The sequence below is a fragment of the Glandiceps talaboti genome, chromosome 7 (genome assembly GCF_964340395.1).
Source record: "Glandiceps talaboti chromosome 7, keGlaTala1.1, whole genome shotgun sequence".
NCBI classification, from domain to species: domain Eukaryota; kingdom Metazoa; phylum Hemichordata; class Enteropneusta; family Spengelidae; genus Glandiceps; species Glandiceps talaboti.
The window spans coordinates 23,677,731-23,704,032 of NC_135555.1; the positions used below are offsets into that span (position 1 = coordinate 23,677,731).

Genomic DNA, 26,302 nt, shown 5'->3' on the forward strand with positions numbered 1-26,302 from the left:
TTTTGACCAACATTTTCATTTTAACAATTTTCAATATACACGGACTAAGTAATGTCCCCACCAAAGAGCAAGGCAATTGGTCGACTGGTTTTTGACTAAGTCAATTACATACATAGGCAACTCCACATACATGTACACAAATGCACACACTCGTACACAGACATTTCACCATGCCCATAGCACTACTTAACCAGTTCAATTGTGCTTTAAAGTATGTATGAAACAGTGAAAAAATTTGATGATTTAAGAGAAAACTGATTTACCTCTTGTTGGTGTATTAGGTCATGATACATGGTAGCGAAAGACTCAAAGCCTACCTCCCCTCTTCGTTTCGTATCTACTAACTGAAAACAATTAAAGAGAAATCTCACTGTTAGTGTAGCCTGGGGTATATATGACGCCCTCACTTTCTCTGTATTTTATACCTTTGTTTTTACTTATAAGTTCTGAATTATGTAGGCATTTCTGACTGGTGTCTGCCTATAGTTTGCTGCATAGCCACCTGTTTTATTCTTTAGCCATCTTATGAATACCTAGTTCTATACTTGACTGTGTAATCGGAGCAGTCCTCAATTGTCTTCAGAGCAGTCCACAATGTCTCTGTTGCAGTCTAACTACAGTTGTCCACGTTGCTGTTGTATTGGGACAGTCCGTGGAATTTAGTCGAAGCAGTCCTAGAGCTCCACCAACATAGGGTGTTATTCAATATCCGATGTCATTGAGAGTGCAGACCAACTACTTTGGAAAAAGAACCAACAGTGCAACAAAGTATAGGTAGAAATCATCAAAAGAAATGAATACATAATTCAGAACTAATAAAAACAAAGATATAAAACAAAGACAACTAAAGCCACATACATAAGTGAACTAAGGAAACCCTTCAACGTACTTTATGCTAAAAGGGTTTACAGAGTATTATACTAGAAATAGTACAACTATGTTAGAAATAAGGATAACCATAGCGGTGAAGTATTTGTGGTTCTCAGGTCAACATCACCTATAAAACAAGTCAAAACATTCCTTACAAAACATATTTCCCATCATCATTAGCTTATGGTTTCAAAAAAAAATTCTTCTTTCTATGAGTGGTACAAATTGTTCACTACTATATTTGGAGTTAACCTGGGTAGACAGATTTTTTTTAGTCAATGGGGTGTGTATTAAGTTGGTATGAACAAATCTTGATAGACTTCCTCAAAGTCAGATGCAAACCAAACATCAAAACAATCCACCCACCGATTTCACAGAAGAAGTCAAAAATATCAATTTCGACCAAAAATACCCAAAAAATGTGCTAAAGATAAAAAAAATAACATATCAATTTGGATTTAAATCAGAATAACCTTCCCCAAGGGACATGCACACCAAATATCACAGCAATTGAACAGTCAATTTCAGAAAAGAAGATAAAACTAGAAAAAGTTGATGAATATGGAAAATCAACAAATTTTACCCTTCAGTTCCACTAAGGTGTCACTAACATTGGCACTAACAAAGGACTTGGATAATGTTCAGTGGTACTAAATTCACATCCCATACATTATACATGTACTGTTATACACTACCTTGTGAGCAACAATTCTTAAACTCTTTTTGACAAAGAAAAGACTGAAATACAAACTGTATCGGAGTGGTACACTAGCTAGCAATTATATATGCAGTCACTTGCATAACTGTAATATGAATCTTTGTGGATGAAAATCCATTATGACTAAATACAAATTAAATCAAAATTATAATTGTGTACAATCAGTGTTGAACCTGCTTGAGGGCGCTATTCTCTTTGGTCAATGAAGTATGGCAGTGTCGGTGAACCAGGTTTTGAACAGCATAGTATCTTACCTTAAATGCATCTCTAAGCCTGTTTGTACCTAATTTGCAATTTACACGGGGCAGGAATGACTTGATATCTTTCAATGAAACCCTGTACAAGGAAAAAACAAAAGTTTAGTAATGTAAGAAAAGGAGAGTCATAATTTGATAGAGATGACAACAGCATGATTTTTAATATTTTTTTTAAAAATGACATCTTGGTAGAGACAACTTGATTGAATTATTTTATTTTACAAAAAATATCAATTCTATTACAAGAAAAAAAATAGCACCAATGGCGTTGTAGCACAACTGTCAAGTTTCTGATAATTGTTTAAAATGTTTACCCCCATGCCAAGCCATCCTTGTTGTTGTTGTTGTTGTTGTTGTTGTTGTTGTTGTTGTTGTTGTTGCACATGCAATATGCACTGTCATTTTAATATTGCTATGTACAGATATTGGGTGACAATATACCATTTTAGAACATTATCTACTTGCCTAAATATCCCTCTTGCTATCTGCAATATAGACAAACCTTTGGCTGTACTATGGGGCACAGTCTTGTTGCTAGGCAAACACTGGATCATTTCTTAAATGTTTATCCACATGCCTACTCATCCCAGGTTTTATCTTTGCAATATACACAATATCTTGACTGTTGCTAAGCACATGGCCTTGTTGCTAGGCACTGTTGCATACATTTTTTGAATGGCTATTCATGTGCCCACCCAACAATGTTGTTATCTTAGCAATACATACTGGTATTTGGCTTTTGCTAAAGGTGTGGTCATGGTTGCTAGGGCCAGTTGTGTCAGTATGATTTGAACATTATCTACAGAATAACAACTCAAGAAACATTCTGACTAAATTTCAGCCCCATTATACACACACAGACATTTAATAATGCCTATAGCTCTATTTAACCTCAGTTCTGTTGTGCTAAAAAACATAGAGTGTCAAAAATTGACAGTGCCAAGATCAGGTGTTGCTGTTATTTGCATTGTGATTTCCTTTCATAGTGATATTGTGAATTAATTATAAGATCAAAAAATGTCCATCAGCTTAGTAGCTCAAACGATTTACATAGGCTATAACACATTAACAGTTCAAAGTTTTTAGCACTGAGCTTTGATCTGTCTTACTTGATGATACTCATCAGTACGACAAATTATGTAGTTATCTATAGAGCTGATCATTGCTGATTAATATACCGCCAGCGAGTGAACAAAAAACTTTGAACTGCTTGAATGTGTTATAACCTACATTGTATGTAAATCGATTGTAAGATCCGTATCATTCTTGTATCTATGACAACAACCCCGTTCAGACAGCTCTGAAAAGCTTCCAAATGCCATCCTTTTGTACAACTGGAGAAGCTTCTCAGGTCAAACTTTTTGTACAACAAGAGAAGTTCCTTAACTCTTAGTCTTACCATTGATACAACTAAGAACCCTCCTTACCTTTGGTACAAGTTTGATTGATGCCAATATAAATTACAATGTATAGTAAAATACTGCACAGACCTTAAATATCTGGGACTAGGTGTTGAAGCTTTCCTGTAAACCTCAACTTGGTGTGTACTTACTCCCAGTGAGTTTAATGTAAACCTGACCCACAGAAAGTGAAACTCTTACATAACTTAAAGTTGTTTAGTGTGCACATGTCAGTCTTTTTTTTTAGAATCAAAAGCACTTTTAAAGAAATCACATCTTAAAAAACCCCATCAAACTAGTGAATGCTATTTAGTATACAGACTTATTAGTGGCAAAACTGTACCAGGCATAAGAACCACAATATGGATTTCATACCTGTACATTTTTGTAGTGTTAGTAAAACTTTCCAGCTGTGCTTGTGATACAAAGATTGGCTTTCAAGAAAGTCTCACATAATGACAAGTTTATTGGGATTGTTTTTCTAATTATCACTGTCACATTCACGAAAGCAAAAGTATCAAGTATATTAATATATATATTGACTATCTACGGTATTTCCTATATTGATTCAGTCAGAACCAGCTGTCAACTGAATGCCTTCCATTAGAGCAAAGCCTGGAGAGTTTTGTTCCAACATACAATAACTGTTAAAATGACAAATTCTGAGCTATAGCTATCATACATGATACACCCGTTAATTGGCAAATCAATTATACCAAACTGCATGTATATGAAAATTAAAGGTTGCATACTTATAAGATACATGTATTTATAAATCATTGAAAATCATTAATTATGCAAATGAATCATTAAGCTATCTACATCAACAAGCTTTAAAGGAACATTTTTTCTTTTTTTTTGTTATTATCAATGCATGTACCAAAGTAAATGAAATGTGAAGCCTGGATTCTTTAGATAAAACCTAATTACTGAAAATCATTAACTATACAAATGAATCATTAAAACTAATACCTATACATCAACAAGATAAATAAAACGTGTTTTGTTATGGCTGATGTATTTAATAAATTATACGCAATTTGAAATGTGCATACTTACTGTAAATCATTGATAATGAATTTACTCATTAGGGTTACAAGCCACAGTAACACATTTCTTAGGACAATTCTGTTATCATTTATGTATTTTCAAATTTATATGAAATTTCAAGAATTCACTATTGGGATATTGTCTAGTTACCAAAATCATTATGTATGCAAATATCTCATTAATATTCATATGATAATTAACGAACACCTAATAAGTTCTAACCAAAACCGAGAATGTGTACCAAATTACATTTAAATTGAACTAGCCATTTTTGAAAAAAATTATGACAGAGACAGACAGACAGACGTAGACACACACACACACACACACACACACACACACACACACACACACACACACACACGTACATATACACATACATCACTAAAACACAACCTTCTTCCTGTTCAGAAGGTGAAAATTAGAAAAAGTACCCCGTGTTGCTGTGGAAGTACTTAGTTTATGCAGACATTAAAGAAACTTGATTTTGGTTTTAGTTTCAAAACTTACTTTCCTTGACTTTCTCATCTACAATTTAAAAAGTGTTTAGTTTCCCTCAATTAAAAGTTTCTCAGCTTTGATTTATAGCTTGTGAAAATGTCCATAATTAAAACTTAATATGTGGGAAGGTTTTCCACGTAGGATTTTTTTCAACACCTCTTTGGTGGTCTATAATGTATGACACTACACAATATTTAGTTTGAAGAAAGGTCATCATGAAAAATTGCTTGATTCAATGATATTTAGAAACTGTGGGAGTAGGACTGTAACTTGTAAGAGTAGTCGTTTACATGTACAGATAATTAGTTAATATATATAATTGTAAATTAAAAGAGGCTGTTAAACTAGCTATGGTATTGATAAGATCATTTGAATACTATGAATTTGAAATAAACCATTGTTGATCCCTCGGCATAATTTTCTTATCTCTATATACATTGTACTTGAAATATTATTGAACATGTATTAGTATGATGTTCATGAGATACTGTTGTGTGTGTGTGTGTGTGTGTGTGTGTGTGTGTGTGTGTGTACATATGTGTGTGTGTGTGTGTGTGTGTGTGTGTGTGTGTGTACATATGTATGTACATGCATGCCTGTGTGTGTGTGTGTGTGTGTGTCAGGGTCAGAGGATAGCATGTTTATGCGTGTAAGGGTGGGATAGGATGGGGTCAGAGGGACAATGCCCTCTGACCCTCATTGGGACAATGCCCTCTGACCCTCAGAGGGTATTGTATATGTGCATATCTTTATAAATTATGTGGGGGGGGGGAGGGTATATATACCCAGAAGGGTATGTTCACATGTGTGTCAGAAGATATGTGTATATGCGTATTGCTAAAGTGTTGGCAGGTATCTCTGTGTGTGCATGTGTGGTGTGTGTACATGGATGTGGGTAGGTGTGAAGGTGAGTGGGTGGATGATATAGTCATAAGTAAACAGACATCAATGTGTCATGTCCTTTGGCTAAATATATAATATGTATATCAACAACATATTTCATCAGTACAAATGTATCTTTTACTCCTTACATTAGTCATGTATATTGATAGTATTCAACTGGAAGCATTTACTGCCCAAAAAGTTGGATTTGTGAAGGGTAATATTGGCTTAGGATTTATAAAATGTAGACGTGGGATTCAGTTGTATAGCAGATCTTTCGGGCAAAAAGAATGTCCTGAGTATTGATAGTTAATCCTTTAGGCTGTTACTTTACTGACAGGATTGCACTAATCTAAGACCATGGGATTCAAACATTAGGGGTTTTAAGGATAACATTCATGAGGAAGCACTGAAGTCACAGAAGTGTGTTGACAAACAATCATGTTACCTACAGCTTATTGTTACAATAATATTCTTACAAATACTATCAAGGGCTTCTTTTGTAACTTTCTAGCCAAGATGTAGGATTTCTACATTCTGACAAATTTGCATGAGTCATTCAAAAAACATCTTACTTCATAACATAAGACAAATTTATCATTTATGTGCTTAATTATTTCACATCCAAAACAGCAACAGCAAGAAGCATAATGCATTTATCACGTGATTCATGCAAATAATTGGGCTTTTAATGCTCTTTATTATGCAAGGAGTGAAAATGCACATCTATGGAGGACAGAATATCTGCTGGATTGCCATCAGTATCCTTTCTGCTTGCTGTGAAAGGATGAGTGGTGTATTAGCTTGTTTTAAATAAAGCATACATATAGTCACACAACTTAACAGGTGAACACTCATTTGCATATTTTACATTTCCATCTGGTCATTACAATGCTTACTTATAATCAGCACAACCCTTTTCCAATGAACTTCTTCTGGCATCCTTCCTTCAGTCACGCAACAAAAAGTATACAGGGAAATAATTGACAGATAAGAGTTACGAACGATTAGACATAAAAACAGGTAAGGTAAACAAACAAACAAACAAACAAACAAACATATGTATGTACACATACGTATGTGCGTACGTACATACATACATACATACATACATACATACATACATACATACATACATACATATATACACATACACAGACATGTATGTATGTACGTACGTACGTACGTACGTACGTACATACATACATGCATACATACATACATACATATATACACATACACACGTACGTACGTACGTACGTACGTACGTACGTACGTACATACATACATACACACATACATACACATACACACAGACATTGTACGTACGTACGTACGTACGTACGTACGTACGTACATACATACATACATACATACATTACATACATACATACATACAGACATACATGCATATATGCATGCATACATACATACATACATACATGTACATACATACATACACACATACATACATACATACATACATACAATGTACATACATACATACATACATACATAGTACATACATACATACATACATACATACATACATACAGAGACAGATTGAGACTGACATACACACAGCTATAGACATAAACATATATAGATACATGTATATAATACGTATTGTATACAATCATATCCATTCATACATGGGCACATTCAAGAATCAGTTAGTGACAATGTTAGCTAACATTTCAAAAAAAAAAATATTTGATAAACAAATTCTGCTGGAATAATACCACATAACAGTGGAATGCATACTTCAGATATGACTGAATATAGAATACAATCAAGATGGCTGCCAATGCATTGGCAAATGTAAATTTTAAACTAGTACAGTTTTAACAGCATAGTAATCTGTCAATACATTTCACAGGGAAAGTACAAAAACTAAGAAAAGAGAAAAAGTAATATGAGCACTAAAAGTAACCCTTGTGTATATGTTCTTCTTCTATATATTACCTGTAAACATGATTTAAACAAATAAATACAGCAAAGTGTATATGGGTAGGCAAGAAATATGTTTATTTTGATAAGTGACCCTGAAGGTCAAGGTCAAAGCTTTAAAAGGCACCTTGTACCTGATGATATGGTAGACACATGAATGCAGTAACACAGTTTTACATTACACAAATTGTATGTTACCAGTATATAGTAAACATTGATTTTTAACTACAAATATGACCGTCAATTTGTCAAATTTGCATACTTTGCAAAACAATGTAATGTTCGTATATCCCATATGATATGTCACCTTTGTGTGAGGTATAAATGAAATTGTATATTCTGAGCATGCATACATTTTTTATCTGAGAAATGATATATTAAGGATAGATGGACAGCACCCATAATACATGTAGTAACCCCCTCCTTCTTCAGGAGCTAAATATACACCCAAAAATAACACTATGCTTAGTAAAGAGTTCCAGACTTCCAGATTACGCAATTCAAGTTTTACTTCATGGTATTTCACAGATCTCTTTCAATGCTTTCTTAGAATACCCTTCAGGCTTCATTTGCATGACAAAGTCATTGATTGACAAGGTTGCCATGTCAACAAAAAGCAATCTGAAGAAAGAAACCTGTTTATCTTTCCTTGTTTTCCAATATCTCTACGAGTGCTACATGTGAATGTTGGTGGTGTAATGGAGCAAAGAAAATGATGGTGAATCAGATCAAGGCCATTTCTGTGCTTGACTTGAAAGCTTTCTGGTCCACAATTGTATAGATGTCAGTCAACCCTATAACCTTGAAGTGACCTGCTGGCCTGATTGCAGTGTATGCAATCTACTAATTGTACTTATATGTTCATCTACTTCATAACAAGTAAATTACATGTACATGTTATTTGATGGGAAGTCCATAATGACAGGCAGATGAAATACACTTAGCAGTAAAATATTATCCCAGTGGACAATAGTACTTAAAACAACATAGACTGCCACCTGGTCTCGGCTTTTACTTGTAAATGTACAAGTCTTGAGATATCCGATATCATGACTACTTTCATTATCTCTCAACTAAATATGGGTAGGATGATTTCATTCTCAAACAGGTCAAAGTTCATGGCAGCACACTGACATGACCACCAGATAGTTAAAGGCATGCCTCCTTTCATTCACACAATGTAATTCCAAGAAAATTGCACTCTCACTTTCAGAGTATATGATATACATGATTGTATGATCTTCCTTATCTTCATATTTCACTCTATCTGTGTGTGGTCTTACTCACTATGGAAACCATAATAACACGGTTGGCAATCTGGTAAAATTAGATACATTTTCTACACCGTCTACCAATATTTAGGTAGGAAATCTAGAGCTCAGGTACATTTTGCCTACTTCCTGTATGCTTACAAATGTATACTATTATACAATAACATACAAAATGAATTACTTTGACTGAACTCTGCCGTCTAAAGCACAACAGATTGTAATGAACCAAAACTCAATAGCTAGAAGGGAAACATAATTTCTGCTGTATGTTTGGCAATATTTTCAACTTTTTCTCTGACAACTCATTTCTGACCACAGGCACTTCAATATTGAGACATCAGCAGAGATAATTTTCCAAACCATTTCTCATAACCAAACGTCAATAACTGTAATATTGATAGGAGCTTTGATTGAAATGATGAGTTTGTATCTCTTGTGTGCCATAGTGTCCTTCTCATTTCTAAATTAAACAAAGTGCTATGAGCACATCTGTATTGTCCTAGCCTGAATCACAAACAAGTAATTACTTGTCTGTGCCTGAATGAATACCAGACAGTCTATGATCCAAATCAGCACAGTCTGCATTGCACTGTGAAGTTGAAACAGCAGAACAGAACATACAATCTGCATTACACTGTAATAGTTGTAACACCATAACAGAAAGTACAATCTACATTACACTGTGAATGTCACACCAGAACAGAACAGTGTGCATTATGCTGAAAATGTCCCACCAGAACAGTACATGTGTATATAGTCTGCATTACAATTTACATTGTGAACATGTCCAACTCTACAGTATCTCACATAAATCATGCCAATTCATAGTTCAACATTACAAAAATTGAATGCTTATCACATTTCAACATCACCTAATATTTTACTCAACTTGGTTGCACAGTTTTTACAGTGGAAAGTGAGAAAATTTTCTTGAAGTTAATCCTAAAAACCCTTTTTACTTGAGATACAACATCCCAGAAAAATATTCATAGCAATCCGTAAAAGTTTTTGGTAAACTCTGTGAATTTCACAAGATTTCAACTCCCAAAAGCTCAGGAATTAGTCAAACTTGCTGGTGCTTAAAACAGATAGTAAGATATGTATCATGGAATGTTTTGCATTTATAGCTAATCAACAACAAACAAGTGAACAAAATGGCACCAAAAATATTGCATAATGCAGGCACAGAGATAAAAGCAAAACAAGATAGATGGAATTATTTTATTTAGTCACAGATTTATACAAGATGAGTCACGTAGTAACCATAGCGTATGGGATGACACTAATCTAGACATGACTTGGCACGTTATAAAGGAGAAATTAATGGTAAAGTAATAAGTAATCTCTGCTAATACTGTACTAGGTGAGGTGAGGTACATGCCACTCTACGTATGTCTCATGAGACCCTGAAATCAGAATGCATCAACATTGCTGTGTTGAAAACATGCCAGGAACACATCACAGTGTTTGGTTGGTCCATCATACGCTAAGAGTTCATTATGCCTGGCTTAGTATACCACCTGCATTATGCAAATTTAATAGTGTTTGGTTGGTCCATCATATCCTAAGAGTTCACTATGCCTAGCTTAGTGTACCACCTACATTATTCAAATTCAACAATGTTTGGTTGGTCAATCATACCTTAATAGTTTATTGTGCCTAGCCTAGTATACCACATACTACACTATACAAACTTCACAATAGATCCCTGATTTAGGTAATACTGCATGAACCTTTTACTTGCATTGTTGTTTCTTTGCTTGATTTTCAAGAAACTTCACTCACTTAATACAGCGGTAACCAATAAAGTGGACAACAGTCTTGTTATGACTTATTTTTTTACAAATAGTCAACCTTCTCAAACATTGTTCCTACATTGTAATGTAAGGACTGCACATATAGAATTTTTGCATCCTTATGACCAAAGCTAGATAGATTAATTCCTCCAACATATGATATATCTGAATATTCATGAGATGTTTTACACTGAAGTAAATAAGCACTTAGGAGTCATGAATATTCATTGTTCAACCATGAATATATTATTTCTGTTAACTCTCTTGATGTAAAGACACCCTTATAAATATACAAGATCAACTTGATGTTTCTCTGAAATTGCAAGTAATTGGAGGTGATGTAAAATCATGAAATGATTCTCCAGAACCAATAATTTATGACAATGTCTCTATTTTCAGTTATGGAGTGGTGTTCTCTTTGAGAGCAGATGGATAGTTCATTGTATCTATGATAGTCTAGGAGTTGATACAATTGTTGGACAATTGGCTAATCAGCTATAACACTAACAGCTACATGTATGATTCATTTGAAAACTGACATGGCTCATATTTAAGCTAATCTCCATTTCAAGTTTTCTATATCAGAAAGCAGTCTCATAAAGTGACCATCTGGATGAGGATTAGGTATTTATTTTGGAATGTATAAAACAATTTTATCATGGCTTCCTACTTGAAAAATCAATGTGAAACAAGATAGACCAAGTCTGTGTTTGTAACTCAATACATTGCAAAAAGCTCAAATAAATGTGTAAAAAGTTTGTCATTGTACGTACAATAACAAATATTTTACACATTCATCAATCTTTTGCAATGTATTGAGTTACAAACAAGGACTTGGAATATGTTTCACATTGATTTATCACTTAAGAAGCAATGAAAAAATTGCTTTATATAAATCAAAATTCCAAAAAAAATACCCAATCCTCATCCATATGGCCACTATAAACTTGCACACAAATGATGACATTATTTTTTTCAATCAGAACTCTGTATTATCGTAGTAAAATGTAAGACTAGTAAATTGGTTTATAAGAAATGTTAGCTGAAATACTTACGAGTTTGATTTGTTGCGATCCATTGCATAGAATGCTTTCCATAGATACCTGTAGGAGAACAAATTAATTCAGCATTTAAAACTATTGCTACCTGTATTACATACAACCCAGTAAGATAAAACAAGTATTCTGTAACATTTTGATTTCCTTGAAAATTATGTCTTTTTAACAAACACTGTTGTAAACTACAAAGACAACCAGACATGTTTACATTGGTGATACTTGTAACAGTACAAGTGGCTACAACACAATCAAGAAAGTGTTTACTACTGAACAAAATATTTTTCATTGACATATTAAGTGAGTGAGTGAGTGAGTGAGTGAGTGAGTGAGTGAGTGAGAGTCGTGAGTGAGTGAGTGAGTGTGTGCAAGAGCAAAAGAGCATGCATGCATGCGTGTGTGTGTGTGTGTGTGTGTGTGTGTGTGTGTGTGTGGGTAGGTGTGTGTGGGTGGGTGTGTGAGTGAGTGAGTAACAGACAAAAAGATAGACAAGCCAGACAGATAGCTATAGGAGACCATACAGTTTAAACTATATGAAATATTTTGACATGCTTGTCTCCATCTTCATGTACAACGTAATCCCAATATGGAAGGTTTGCAGCAAAAACAATGATCTAGCTACATTTTAATGTATGCATGTAGTCTTACCTTTCTACAACAAGTGGATGGTTGGAAGTCTTGGATTGCTGTAGAAGCCAATGCAAACCTCGAATCCATGTATCACAGGCATCACTACTGATGGCTGAAATCATCAACAGTGAAACATCAGTTGATTTTATTTATGTATAGTTGTATGGGAGCTCTAAATTATCTACATTGTATATTGTTACCAGATGAAACCCATATTCTTTTACAAACACACATACATCTAGTACAAAGAGGGGTATCAAGAGTTTCAATACCTTGCTCTTAAGCTTTCTGTTACATTTCCAAGGTTATTACCTACATGTACTTGAGAGGTTTAAAAATTACAAGTACATGTAACTGTACCCTAAAAGTTAATAACACTTCAACATCACAACCACTTTTGTTCATTTTTTTTAGTTTTGAGAAGTGAAATGAATAACGGACGCCATGCAGGACATGCAAGTACTCAGGGTACTTGAAATGTTTTCTACTTTGTACCTCAAAGCATGGCCTTATAAGAACACTGCAAGCAACATCACAAATACCCATAGTGAGCCACAGTGATACTTTGCAATGTCACAAATACCCATAGTATGCCACAAATACCCATAGTATGCCATAGTGACACTTTGCAATGTCACAAATACCCATAGTATGCCATAGTGACACTTTGCAACGTCACAAATACCCATAGTATGCCACAGTGACACTTTGCAACGTCACAAATACCCATAGTGAGCCACAGTGACACTTTGCACATGATAGGTTCTGTGTCAGTCTTGACTGCACTGATGTAAATTGCACAATCAAATAATCATTTTTTTGCTAAAGACAGCCACAATGTCTGTAACTGTATTACTAAATACATTATGGATTCAATACTATGTGCGACTTTGTAGTGAATGCTTACAATGTAGCAATGGCTAATACAATCACAAATCATCTATTTCGGGTCACAATAAGACATTTTGGTCCAATTCTAGGTGACAATAATTAACCAAACTGAGGAGTCAGGACAAACAAGTGACAAACTAGAAACACTGGTCCCTAGATTCATCATGTAATGTATATGTAGTAAAATAATTAAAAGACATATTTCAAAGACATCCAGTGACTTTAAAAATTGGAATAACTTTGATATATTACTAATGGCCTATCATTTCATTCTATACATTACAAATTGCAATTCTATATTATTACTTCAATCATTAATTCTGAATTCAAGTGACAGAGACACAAACAGACGGAAGATTAACTGGTTTTGGACTATTAAAATGATTGTGAATCATCAAATATCCATTACATGTATGTCTTCTGGCAAATTACAAACTAGAGATATTACCATTACCAAGCATTGCACATGAATACACAAACAAACAGTTGCCATTAACATCAAACTTCCATTCCTACATGCAACTGGAAGATATTCGTTAAAAAATACCACATTTTACCCCTAAATCACACATATATTGTACAAACATATATGTGCTGCAATTATTTTCATTTGATCAATTTCTAATCAAAACCCAACCAGTAATATCCCAACCAAATTTCAAGGCAATCCATCTAGCACTTTTTGACTTTAAGTCATTCACTCACACACACACACACACACACACACACACACACACACACACACACACACACACACACACACACACACACACACACACACACACACACACAAATTCCCTAGTATTCACGATAACTGACTTTATTCCAGTAGTGTACCTGTACCTTCAACTCTTTCCTTTTAGTTCCTCCAATTTAATGTAAATTTGCATAAAATATCAACTCACCTGCACAACAAAGTGTTTTTAACCTAAACTCATTGCCATAGTATACAACAAAACAACACGATGAGTCTATCTTTCGAATATCTTCAGGCCATCTTTCAAAATCACGAGAATTCTTTCCTGAGCGTATTTCTTGGATTTCACGAATATCGGCTGAAAAATGCAACAAGAAACAAAGAAAGATTGTGTTACTAAAACTGAGGTGTATCAATTTAGTTAGTAGTGGGAGGTCCCCAGCAGCTGTACCAGGAACTACTTTTGTAGCTGCATGAGCTACAATACACATATCAGTACACTGAGTGATACTACATTTATTATGTCAAGGAAGTTATGATTCAATTACGACAAATTTAAACTAAAGACGTAACGTGTCAATATCCAAATCCATCATCCTATCAATCCCTGTACAATAGCTACAATATGTATACTTGGCTATTAGTTATTGGTATAGTAAATTAAAACCTCTATCCACTATTCATTAAGTGCTACTACATTGCACTACATTTACATCATTGTGATGTCATCGATAATAATAGTTTGTGTTTTCAGAACACATTTACATCACTTATTAAAGCCTGGGCACACATTTGTGAACCAACAAACATAGCGGAAATTGATTTTAGTATTCCCATGACAAGGTAAGACTTTGGCACGCAACAATGAATTAGAACACATTTTCGCTGAATGAAAGGTTTGTGATAGACCAAAAAGACTTAAAATCCTATAGGTTGCTTGCATACATGTATATGTACATACAAAATGTATGAGTAGTGTATAGGAAACTACATGGGTTTAATTTCCCTAATGGTGATCTAGTTTACTTGCCAACTGGGCTAAGATAATGCAAACATTCAGTTTCATTATGATTTTCTCTCTCTAAAGCACCCCATGTATATATTTCTATTACATGGATCTGTATGATATACATGTACATAGACACAACTTAGAAAATTACAGGTACATGTACATTTTGTATATACATTTTTTTATAATAGTCCTTAATGTAACTTTCTCACAGGGAAAACACTTTGCATTTTGCTTTTTTTGACAATGATTTTATTTTATACATGTATATATCCTTATCCAGGCTACAGTAAACAAAAATGAATGAAGAATGATGGATGGTCTGGGACTGAACTCACAACTGTATGTTGGGGCATGTATGCCATATCAGAAATGTTTGTAAAAAGCAATACTGTATAGAACTGAATTGATATTTACAACAATTCATCTAATATAAAGTAAACATTACATTTATCATTTCACTGTCATTAGCATAAACCTCCCTAGATGCAATCTGTTGCACCCTCTGTAAGCACATAGGATTAAATCCTTCACAAAGTAACCTGTCCTATCAGGTCCCAATTACAGTATACAGCTGGATTGACTAAAGCACAATGGTTCAAATCTTGCCCAAGGACTTCAAAACTATTCAGAAACAATATGAAATGGTCTTGTTTAAACCAGCACATTACAGATTCCAAGCTATAATTTGGTTTAAACCAGCACATTACAGATTCCAAGCTATAATTTGGTTTAAACCAGCACACTACAGATTCCCAGTTATAATTTGAAATGGTCAAGTTTAAACCAGCACATAACAGATTCCAAGCTATAATTTGGCTTAAACCAGCACATTACAGATTCCAAGCTATAATTTGGTTTAAACCAGCACATTACAGATTCCAAGCTATAATTTGGTTTAAACCAACACATTTACAGATTCCAAGCTGCAATGTACATGTATTATCTGTTTAAATGGGAAACATGATAGTTATCATGCACAAGCCAAGTTGAACAAAAAATATGGAATATATTATATACATGTACATTGTACACTGGTCATTCTACGTCATGACAACACAAGTCTACATCACTGGTTCTGCTGTGTTCAAAATATGAGTCAAAACATTCAAAATTGCCATTCCAGATATTTTCTTTGATATCACTGGCGAAAGTGTAATACACTATGTTTTCTGGGCTGTACATTGTAACTCTTAATGTGTTTAAATTTAATACCAATGCGCTGAAAAGAACTTTGGTTGTATCATTTTCAAAGGCGGGTTTTTTTAATACCGTCATATATGCAATTTTTCAAATGGATCAAGTATATGTATAATGTTAAACATTAATTACAAGTGTATTTTTACATGACTGTGCTGAAGTGAACATAACACAAAAAATGTAGCTACAGTAAAGACACGGAAGCAAAGCCATGCAATCTGGGATAAAGTCAATCCTATCCCTATATTACCTCTCACCCATATTGTATAAATTATTACTAATGGTTAATTAATATTCATACCTAGAAGCCATTTATACAATGATGACATCATGTCCTGGCATGTTGGCTTTTTTGTTAAAGTGCTTTATTTATTCTATTCTTTAATAACTTCATTTAAACCAAACTAATGATATTCACTTACATTTTGTATTAATATTTTCAATATTTACATATACCCCAATATACATGTATGATGTATATCAGTATAATACCTACTCCTGTTCTCAAGTTACAACCAAACTAAAACTATAGCATTTCTGAAGTTCAGCCATTATCCACTTCTGCCATATTGCACTTGTTCAAAAATATTTATCACGATCTGCAACAGAGAAATTGATTCATGCCTTTGTCACATCCCGCATTGATTCTTGTAATTCCCTGTTATATGGACTCCCAAAGCATTTAATCAACCACATTCAACATATCAAATCATTCAAAAGTTAATACACATGTACATATCACTCCAGTCTTTGCATTGGTTGCCTATTTCATATCAAATTATTTTAAAGATTTTAACTATTATTTTTAAGCACATTAATTCCATTGCTCCAAGCTACATGTATTTATCTGATATCATTTGCTTACAATAAGTACTACATGTAATTTGAGGTTTGCTGCTCATTTAAAACTATGTGCAATTAAATTACTCTCACTAAAGCATGGCAATCATTTTTTTTAGTGTGGCGGCATCTGCTGAATAACCTCCATCTAAAAATTGGTCTTTCGCAAAGCCTAGCAATTTTTTAATTTCAACTTCAAACTCACCTTTTTAGAATACATGTATAACTTTTCATTATCAATTTCCATTTTCCATGTAGTTCATTTTGATTTCAAATGTTTCATTATAGATTTTAACTCTGTTTGTACATTTTTAGTGTCATGGATACTAACTGAATCGACATGGATACTAAATTATGTTTTTATTTTGATACAATAAAATGTTAAAAGTCAGTATGATGTTTCAAGTTCATGCATGGGTACCAGTGGTTCTACGCAATAAATATTATTGTATCATTGAGCAGAGTGTGTATCTATATCTGTCTGCACAAATATGTTGAATGACCAGATAGCCGATATACATGTACATGTATGATTGATGGAGAAGGAAGGCACTTAGTTGAGTTGGATAGTTGCTTTGAAAACATCAACAGCTCCAGTTTTTACTAACGCTTTTTCCAGTCTTATCATATTATAGTTTGTGGGAAAAATGTCTGTACATGTAATACCATGGATCTATTACTCACTTCTAGATCCATGGTATCACAATTTGGTATCTGGTAGCAATGACAATTGTCTGAACACTGCAGCAGAATTTTTCCATAGTGTTTGCACTGGCAAATCCCTCAAATCTCCTTGGTCTTACTGATCTCTTTGGTCTCTGTGGTATGAGGTACAACTATAGATGTCTGCATACGTGAATACCCAGTAACAGGTCCTCCGCAATCTTGTATAGTAGTAGAAGACAGAGTTTCCTTCTGCAGTCATCTAGAGGTCTGATGTTGTGAAGTTGGAGCATTTTGTTGGTACAGCCCGATTCTCTGGTTTTGTGATTGTTGGATACCAATCTTGCCACTTGATGTTGGATGTGATCTAGGTTGTATGCACTCGACCCTCTAGGCTCTAAGCCAATTTGATGCTACTGATGCACACAATTTCTAGTGACACACCAACATTTGGTGTTCCCCTGTCTCTTAGTTATTATGTGGTAACTCACAAAAAATTTTGATTCACAACAACAAAATTTGGCTATCATTAGAGGGTACACTGGTTACAGACATTCCATATAGCTGCACCAAACATGTATTCCATGGTTGATTGAACATATAAATTTATAAGTAATATGTGTGCCATTTTCTTGCAGGTTGTGTGAGAGTGTTTGCAATTTCTCCTCAGGAAACCTAGTATGATGCTTTATTGATAAATAGTTATGCGTGTTCCATTTCATGTTGACTGAAGTATTGGATTGTTTGGAACTTGCTTGAGTGTGTGACCATTGAGACTATAGAAGTATGAGCTCTTACTTTGCAAACTAGTACAGTATATAAGATTTCTTCCCATTGAAGCAGATACCTCATGTTGATGCCCACCCACTTCGAGCTCACTCAGGTCATCTTGTGAAATACATGTACAGGTAGGATAGTCTTTTGTGATTTAATGGTTAAGTTGTCATCAAAAAGACAAACTTGGGACTTCACATTGTCTGGAAGCTTGTTGATATCAAGTAGGAAAAGAAGTGGATCAAGTACTGTTGTACCCTGGGGGATTCCAGAGTCAACAGAAACACTGTGTGAATACTCTCCTTCAGTGGCAACTCCGTCAGACAAGCCAGAGGATATTAACGATTTATGTAGAGGGCCTTGAATGCCATGATGAGTTTTCCAACTTGTGGCAACAGCTTCTTGTGTGGAACTACATGTACATGTATACATGCATGTCTGTCAAATGGTTTGAGAAGTCCAGGATAGCTACTGTACATGTACATGTAAATACAAATGTATATGTCTATGTCCTTGATCATAGAATTTGATAATGTTGTGCATCTGGTGATGGCTAGTTGAGTTTCACATGAATAACCATAACAGAATCCATGGTTGATAGCAGTATACATGTATGTACATGTAAGTATCACTATACATGATGCAGTGTTAGTGACTTTAATACTCTATTAAAGGTGATACAAATGTATATGGTAAAAGTGTATTCTTGAAAACATCCACCCATGTGCTAAACTACATAGTTGAAAATTACACAGTTTTTGTCCTCCTTGATTGCAGATACCCTGATGGACTATACATGTACATGTACTCTTTCTCCAAGGTGATGGGTTCAGGATGAAGGTATAATTCACAATACCTGTACATGTTAAACTTTCAGTTTCACTCTATAGTCATTAACACTTTGACATTTGGAGTTCATTGAAGGGTGTGGGAGTCAGTGATTAATCACATTACTAATCTGACCATATATATAAAATAGTCATGTACATGAATATCAGTCTGTACACAGTAATGACTAAGTCCTGTACATTAACCTTCACACCAAATATAACACATGGTATATCATGCATGAACCAAGTTGAACAACAAAATATGGAATATACATGTATACTTTCAATCTGGTTGTTCTGTACATCATGACAACACTCATCTATGTCATGACAACACATGTCTACATCACTGGTTCTGCTGTGTTCGAAATACAAGTCAAAATGTTCAAAATTGCCATTACTTTCTTGAATATTTCTTTGATATTACTGGCACTGGTATAATTACAATGTATATTATTCTCCAATATATTTCTTAATTCCACCGGAAAATACTCATGATTAAGAGTTGATGCTACATGTCTAGCGACTAGGACAAAGGCCCCTGTAACTCCTATTTTCCTTGGCTGAACGAAGACAAATATTGGAGAATAACATCTATGATCCTTCTAATTTCCACAATACATGTAAGTGACAACCATTGTGCTTCATTGACAGAGAATTCATTTTTGAAATGTATCATTTAGGGTCATTACATTTCACTCCATTTATAGACAAGCTACATGTTTTGTTTCTACATGTAAAGCTATTTCCAGTAAACATGATGTTTACATGTGATGTTCTTGAGATTTATGCAAATAGGTTCAATACTCGCATGCACTACATGTATATTGTACGTACATGCTGTGGTACATGAATTGACCTCATCCACATCAAGCAATAATAACTCTAAGTTATTACATTCTGAATCAAGCAGTCTGACTTCAATGAAGCTGAGAATTCAAGCTGAGAACTTGACATCACAACAAGAAGTGCAATCTGATTAAAATCTGATGTGGTGAAGGTGGCTGGATGTCTTTATTTACCACTATTTCCATCATTTTGTGTTATTTGTTTTGTTCCGGGTGATCACCACCTTCCCACATCTGACCATGTGTAATAGAAAATCTCATTTGAATCTCAAGGATCTTGAAAGGTTTCTTCAACCAATCAGCACACTTCTTTCAAAATCGTTGAGAGAGACGGTGTCATCACTGACAGGTCATGTCGTCAGCGCAATCCTCTGTGTGTTTGTTAGTTTCTTCAGTTTCTTCAGTGTGCACAGCTGCCAATGTAATACTCATCCTAATTGGCTACTCAAAAGTGCGAGATTCAAACAAGATTTTCTATTACACAGGATCAGATGTAGGAAGGCAGCAATCACCCAGAACAAAACAAACGACATAAAATGATAGAAATAGATGTAATTGAAGGCATCTAGTCGGTTTCACCACATCAGATTTTAATCAGATTGCAAGAAGTGCAAACAAACAAGTAGCAAACTAGCTCAACTATGCACTAAAACATGCAGGTCACATGATCACCTCCTTCCTAAAAGATTCTGATGTAAATGTACAAACTTCAAACCATAGAAGACATATTCTGCAACTGGTTTGTTGTATGGCAAAGATATTCTGCAAATTTAAATTTGACCTTGAAGATAAAGGTCAAGGTCAAAGTATAAATACATGTAGTAAGTGTACTTCTAATAATGTGGGTGTGCACACTTAAACGTACAAAAATGTAGTTTCTTGGTATGAAACTTCTAGTTATTGAACAATTAACAATTTGACATTGAAGATGAAGGTCAAGGTCAAAGCTTTAGTGACCAGCTGAAAGCTTAACTCTGTAAGTCTGTAGGTTCAGACACTTGAAGGGTATCTCTAGATAAAGATTTAAAAAGTTATTAAGCAATTTGCTCTTTGATCTTGCAGACATAGTCAAGGTCAAAGTATGTTTCTTTTTAAGTACAAAAAGAACACTTGCCTCTGATAATATGGGTGTAGACACTTGAATTGCGTTTCTGTGTACTCAACTTCTTGTCACGAAATCATGAAAGTGGTCAAGAAATTGGTTAAGAAATGAAGTGACATGCATACATGGACATGTGTATGTCCCAGAGAGTATGTAACTTTGTGCCAAGCCTGGTTGAAATAGGCTGATAAATGTCAGAGAAATGAGAGTGCTTGGATGGACAGTAAGACACATGTATGCACATATAGACCCATGGACGGATGGAACCCAATGTTGTACATACAATGTACAAATGTAGCCCCCTCCGGGCGTCCTCCATTGGGGGCTAATACATGTAACATTATGCTTTCATTGAGGAGTTACAAGAGATGGGCTAAGTACCCTTCTTACTTTTTTCTAGAAATTAATTCACAGGCAGAAGCTATGAAATGTGCCATTGTAGAATAACTTATTTCAATGTAAAATATGTTCAAGTAAAAACACATTTCATTATGTCTGTAAAATTTAATCCTTTTTCATCACATTTTTCTGTTTGACGATTGATTTTGAATATTGCATCATCCTTTTGCATTATGTCCATGTATTAAGTTGGCATGACATCTTCAATGTCACTGATTGCCCTACATACATGTACAGGTACAGACATTTTACTTGCTGTGGGATGTACATGTACATGCACTGATATCCTCCTGGTCATTCACCATACATTGTACATGTGTATGTCATCACAAAACACATAGTCATTGTTATGTAAGTATTCAACCCACGTAAAAAGCTTCATAAACTTGGCTTATGTTACTCTAGCATGAACCAATTGGCTATGTCTACGCTCCACATCCATCCTACATTGTACCTTGTAATGTGAGGCAAATGTTGTTTTAATATACATGTACATGTAGTAGCCAAATATTGTAGTTAACACTTCAGTTGGGCAACTTACACACTTTTTTTTTTGCAACTAATGGTAATTTTTGTATACATACATGTTTCTAGGACAGTCACTGGTTGGTAGTTTTTGTAGAACAGTCAGTGGTTGGTAGTTTTTGTAGAACAGTCACTGGTTAGTAGTTTTTGTAGAACAGTCACTGGTTGGTAGTTTTTGTAGAACAGTCACTGGTTAGTAGTTTTTGTAGAACAGTCACTGGTTGGTAGTTTTTGTAGAACAGTCACTGGTTAGTAGTTTTGTAGAACAGTCACTGGTTGGTAGTTTTTGTAGAACAGTCACTGGTTAGTAGTTTTGTAGAACAGTCACTGGTTAGTAGTTTTGTAGAACAGTCACTGGTTGGTAGTTTTTGTAGAACAGTCACTGGTTAGTAGTTTTGTAGAACAGTCACTGGTTGGTAAGTTTTGTAGAACAGTCACTGGTTAGTAGTTTTGTAGAACAGTCACTGGTTGGTAGTTTTTGTAGAACAGTCAGTGGTTGGTAGTTTTGTAGAACAGTCAGTGGTTGGTAGTTTTTGTAGAACAGTCACTGGTTGGTAGTTTTTGTAGAACAGTCAGTGGTTGGTAGTTTTGTAGAACAGTCAGTGGTTGGTAGTTTTTGTAGAACAGTCAGTGGTTGGTAGTTTTTGTAGAACAGTCAGTGGTTAGTAGTTTTTGTAGAACAGTCACTGGTTGGTAGTTTTGTAGAACAGTCACTGGTTGGTAGTTTTGTAGAACAGTCACTGGTTGGTAGTTTTGTAGAACAGTCACTGGTTGGTAGTTTTTGTAGAACAGTCACTGGTTAGTAGTTTTTGTAGAACAGTCACTGGTTGGTAGTTTTTGTAGAACAGTCACTGGTTGTTAGTTTTTGTAGAACAGTCACTGGTTAGTAGTTTTTGTAGAACAGTCACTGGTTAGTAGTTTTTGTAGAACAGTCACTGGTTGGTAGTTTTTGTAGAACAGTCACTGGTTAGTAGTTTTTGTACAACAGTCACTGGTTAGTAGTTTTTGTAGAACAGTCACTTGTTAGTAGTTTTTGTAGAACAGTCACTGGTTGGTAGTTTTGTAGAAGAGTCACTGGTTGGTAGTTTTGTAGAAGAGTCACTGGTTGTTAGTTTTGTAGAACAGTCACTGGTTAGTAGTTTTTGTAGAACAGTCACTGGTTGGTAGTTTTGTAGAAGAGTCACTGGTTGGTAGTTTTGTAGAAGAGTCACTGGTTGTTAGTTTTGTAGAACAGTCACTGGTTAGTAGTTTTTGTAGAACAGTCACTGGTTAGTAGTTTTTGTAGAACAGTCACTGGTTGGTAGTTTTTGTAGAACAGTCACTGGTTGGTAGTTTTGTAGAAGAGTCACTTGTTAGTAGTTTTTGTAGAACAGTCACTGGTTGGTAGTTTTTGTAGAACAGTCAGTGGTTAGTAGTTTTTGTAGAACAGTCACTGGTTGGTAGTTTTTGTAGAACAGTCACTGGTTGGTAGTTTTTGTAGAACAGTCACTTGTTAGTAGTTTTTGTAGAACAGTCACTGGTTGGTAGTTTTTGTAGAACAGTCACTGGTTGGTAGTTTTTGTAGAACAGTCAGTGGTTGGTAGTTTTTGTAGAACAGTCACTTGTTAGTAGTTTTTGTAGAACAGTCACTGGTTGGTAGTTTTTGTAGAACAGTCACTGGTTGGTAGTTTTTGTAGAACAGTCACTTGTTAGTAGTTTTTGTAGAACAGTCAGTGGTTGGTAAGTTTTTGTAGAACAGTCACTTGTTAGTAGTTTTTGTAGAACAGTCACTGGTTGGTAGTTTTTGTAGAACAGTCAGTGGTTGGTAGTTTTGTAGAACAGTCACTGGTTGGTAGTTTTTGTAGAACAGTTACTAGTTAGTAATTTTTGTAGAACAGTCACTTGTTAGTAGTTTTTGTAGAACAGTTACTTGTTGGTAGTTTTTGTACAACAGTCACTGGTTAGTAGTTTTTGTAGAACAGTCAGTGGTTGGTAGTTTTTGTAGAACAGTCACTTGTTAGTAGTTTTTGTAGAACAGTCAGTGGTTGGTAGTTTTTGTAGAACAGTCACTTGTTAGTAGTTTTTGTAGAACAGTCACTGGTTGGTAGTTTTTGTAGAACAGTCACTGGTTGGTAGTTTTTGTAGAACAGTCACTGGTTGGTAAGTTTTGTAGAACAGTCAGTGGTTGGTAGTTTTTGTAGAACAGTCACTTGTTAGTAGTTTTTGTAGAACAGTCACTTGTTAGTAGTTTTTGTAGAACAGTCACTTGTTGGTAGTTTTTGTAGAACAGTCACTTGTTAGTAGTTTTTGTAGAACAGTCACTGGTTGGTAGTTTTTGTAGAACAGTCACTTGTTAGTAGTTTTTGTAGAACAGTCACTGGTTGGTAGTTTTTGTAGAACAGTCACTGGTTGGTAGTTTTTGTAGAACAGTCACTGGTTGGTAAGTTTTGTAGAACAGTCAGTGGTTGGTAGTTTTTGTAGAACAGTCACTTGTTAGTAGTTTTTGTAGAACAGTCACTTGTTAGTAGTTTTTGTAGAACAGTCACTTGTTGGTAGTTTTTGTAGAACAGTCACTTGTTAGTAGTTTTTGTAGAACAGTCACTGGTTGGTAGTTTTTGTAGAACAGTCACTGGTTGGTAGTTTTTGTAGAACAGTCACTGGTTGGTAAGTTTTGTAGAACAGTCAGTGGTTGGTAGTTTTTGTAGAACAGTCACTGGTTGGTAGTTTTTGTAGAACAGTCAGTGGTTGGTAGTTTTGTAGAACAGTCACTGGTTGGTAGTTTTTGTAGAACAGTCACTGGTTGGTAGTTTTTGTAGAACAGTCAGTGGTTGGTAGTTTTTGTAGAACAGTCAGTGGTTGGTAGTTTTTGTAGAACAGTCAGTGGTTGGTAGTTTTTGTAGAACAGTCAGTGGTTGGTAGTTTTGTAGAACAGTCAGTGGTTGGTAGTTTTTGTAGAACAGTCACTGGTTGGTAGTTTTTGTAGAACAGTCACTGGTTGGTAGTTTTTGTAGAACAGTCAGTGGTTGGTAGTTTTGTAGAACAGTCAGTGGTTGGTAGTTTTTGTAGAACAGTCACTTGTTAGTAGTTTTTGTAGAACAGTCACTTGTTAGTAGTTTTTGTAGAACAGTCACTTGTTAGTAGTTTTTGTAGAACAGTCACTGGTTGGTAGTTTTTGTAGAACAGTCACTGGTTGGTAGTTTTGTAGAACAGTCACTGGTTAGTAGTTTTTGTAGAACAGTCACTGGTTGGTAGTTTTTGTAGAACAGTCACTGGTTGGTAGTTTTTGTAGAACAGTCACTTGTTAGTAGTTTTTGTAGAACAGTCACTTGTTAGTAGTTTTTGTAGAACAGTCACTTGTTAGTAGTTTTTGTAGAACAGTCAGTGGTTGGTAGTTTTTGTAGAACAGTCAGTGGTTGGTAGTTTTTGTAGAACAGTCACTGGTTGGTAGTTTTGTAGAACAGTCAGTGGTTGGTAGTTTTTGTAGAACAGTCACTGGTTGGTAGTTTTTGTAGAACAGTCACTGGTTGGTAGTTTTTGTAGAACAGTCAGTGGTTGGTAGTTTTTGTAGAACAGTCAGTGGTTAGTAGTTTTTGTAGAACAGTCACTGGTTGGTAGTTTTTGTAGAACAGTCAGTGGTTGGTAGTTTTTGTAGAACAGTCACTGGTTAGTAGTTTTTGTAGAACAGTCACTGGTTGGTAGTTTTGTAGAAGAGTCACTGGTTGGTAGTTTTGTAGAAGAGTCACTGGTTGGTAGTTTTTGTAGAACAGTCACTGGTTGGTAGTTTTGTAGAAGAGTCACTGGTTGGTAGTTTTTGTAGAACAGTCACTGGTTGGTAGTTTTTGTAGAACAGTCAGTGGTTAGTAGTTTTTGTAGAACAGTCACTGGTTAGTAGTTTTTGTAGAACAGTCACTGGTTGGTAGTTTTTGTAGAACAGTCACTGGTTGGTAGTTTTTGTAGAACAGTCACTGGTTGGTAGTTTTTGTAGAAGAGTCACTGGTTAGTAGTTTTTGTAGAACAGTCACTGGTTAGTAGTTTTTGTAGAACAGTCACTTGTTGGTAGTTTTTGTAGAACAGTCACTGGTTGGTAGTTTTTGTAGAACAGTCAGTGGTTGGTAGTTTTTGTAGAACAGTCACTGGTTGGTAGTTTTTGTAGAACAGTCACTGG

General features: G+C 35.0%; 1 protein-coding gene across 1 annotated transcript in view; it reads right to left on the minus strand.

The window, feature by feature from the left end:
* The window catches only part of LOC144437255 (1-phosphatidylinositol 4,5-bisphosphate phosphodiesterase gamma-1-like), an 85,163-nt gene that overhangs the window by 26,682 nt on the left and 32,179 nt on the right, over positions 1-26,302 (minus strand). Inside the window, exons 2-7 of the mRNA XM_078126156.1 lie at positions 14,177-14,326; positions 12,399-12,492; positions 11,751-11,798; positions 6,578-6,625; positions 1,843-1,924; positions 264-344 (exon numbers count right to left, since the gene is read on the minus strand). Of these exons, the coding sequence (XP_077982282.1) occupies positions 264-344; positions 1,843-1,924; positions 6,578-6,625; positions 11,751-11,798; positions 12,399-12,492; positions 14,177-14,326 (503 nt within the window). The remainder of the gene's footprint in view (positions 1-263; positions 345-1,842; positions 1,925-6,577; positions 6,626-11,750; positions 11,799-12,398; positions 12,493-14,176; positions 14,327-26,302) is intronic.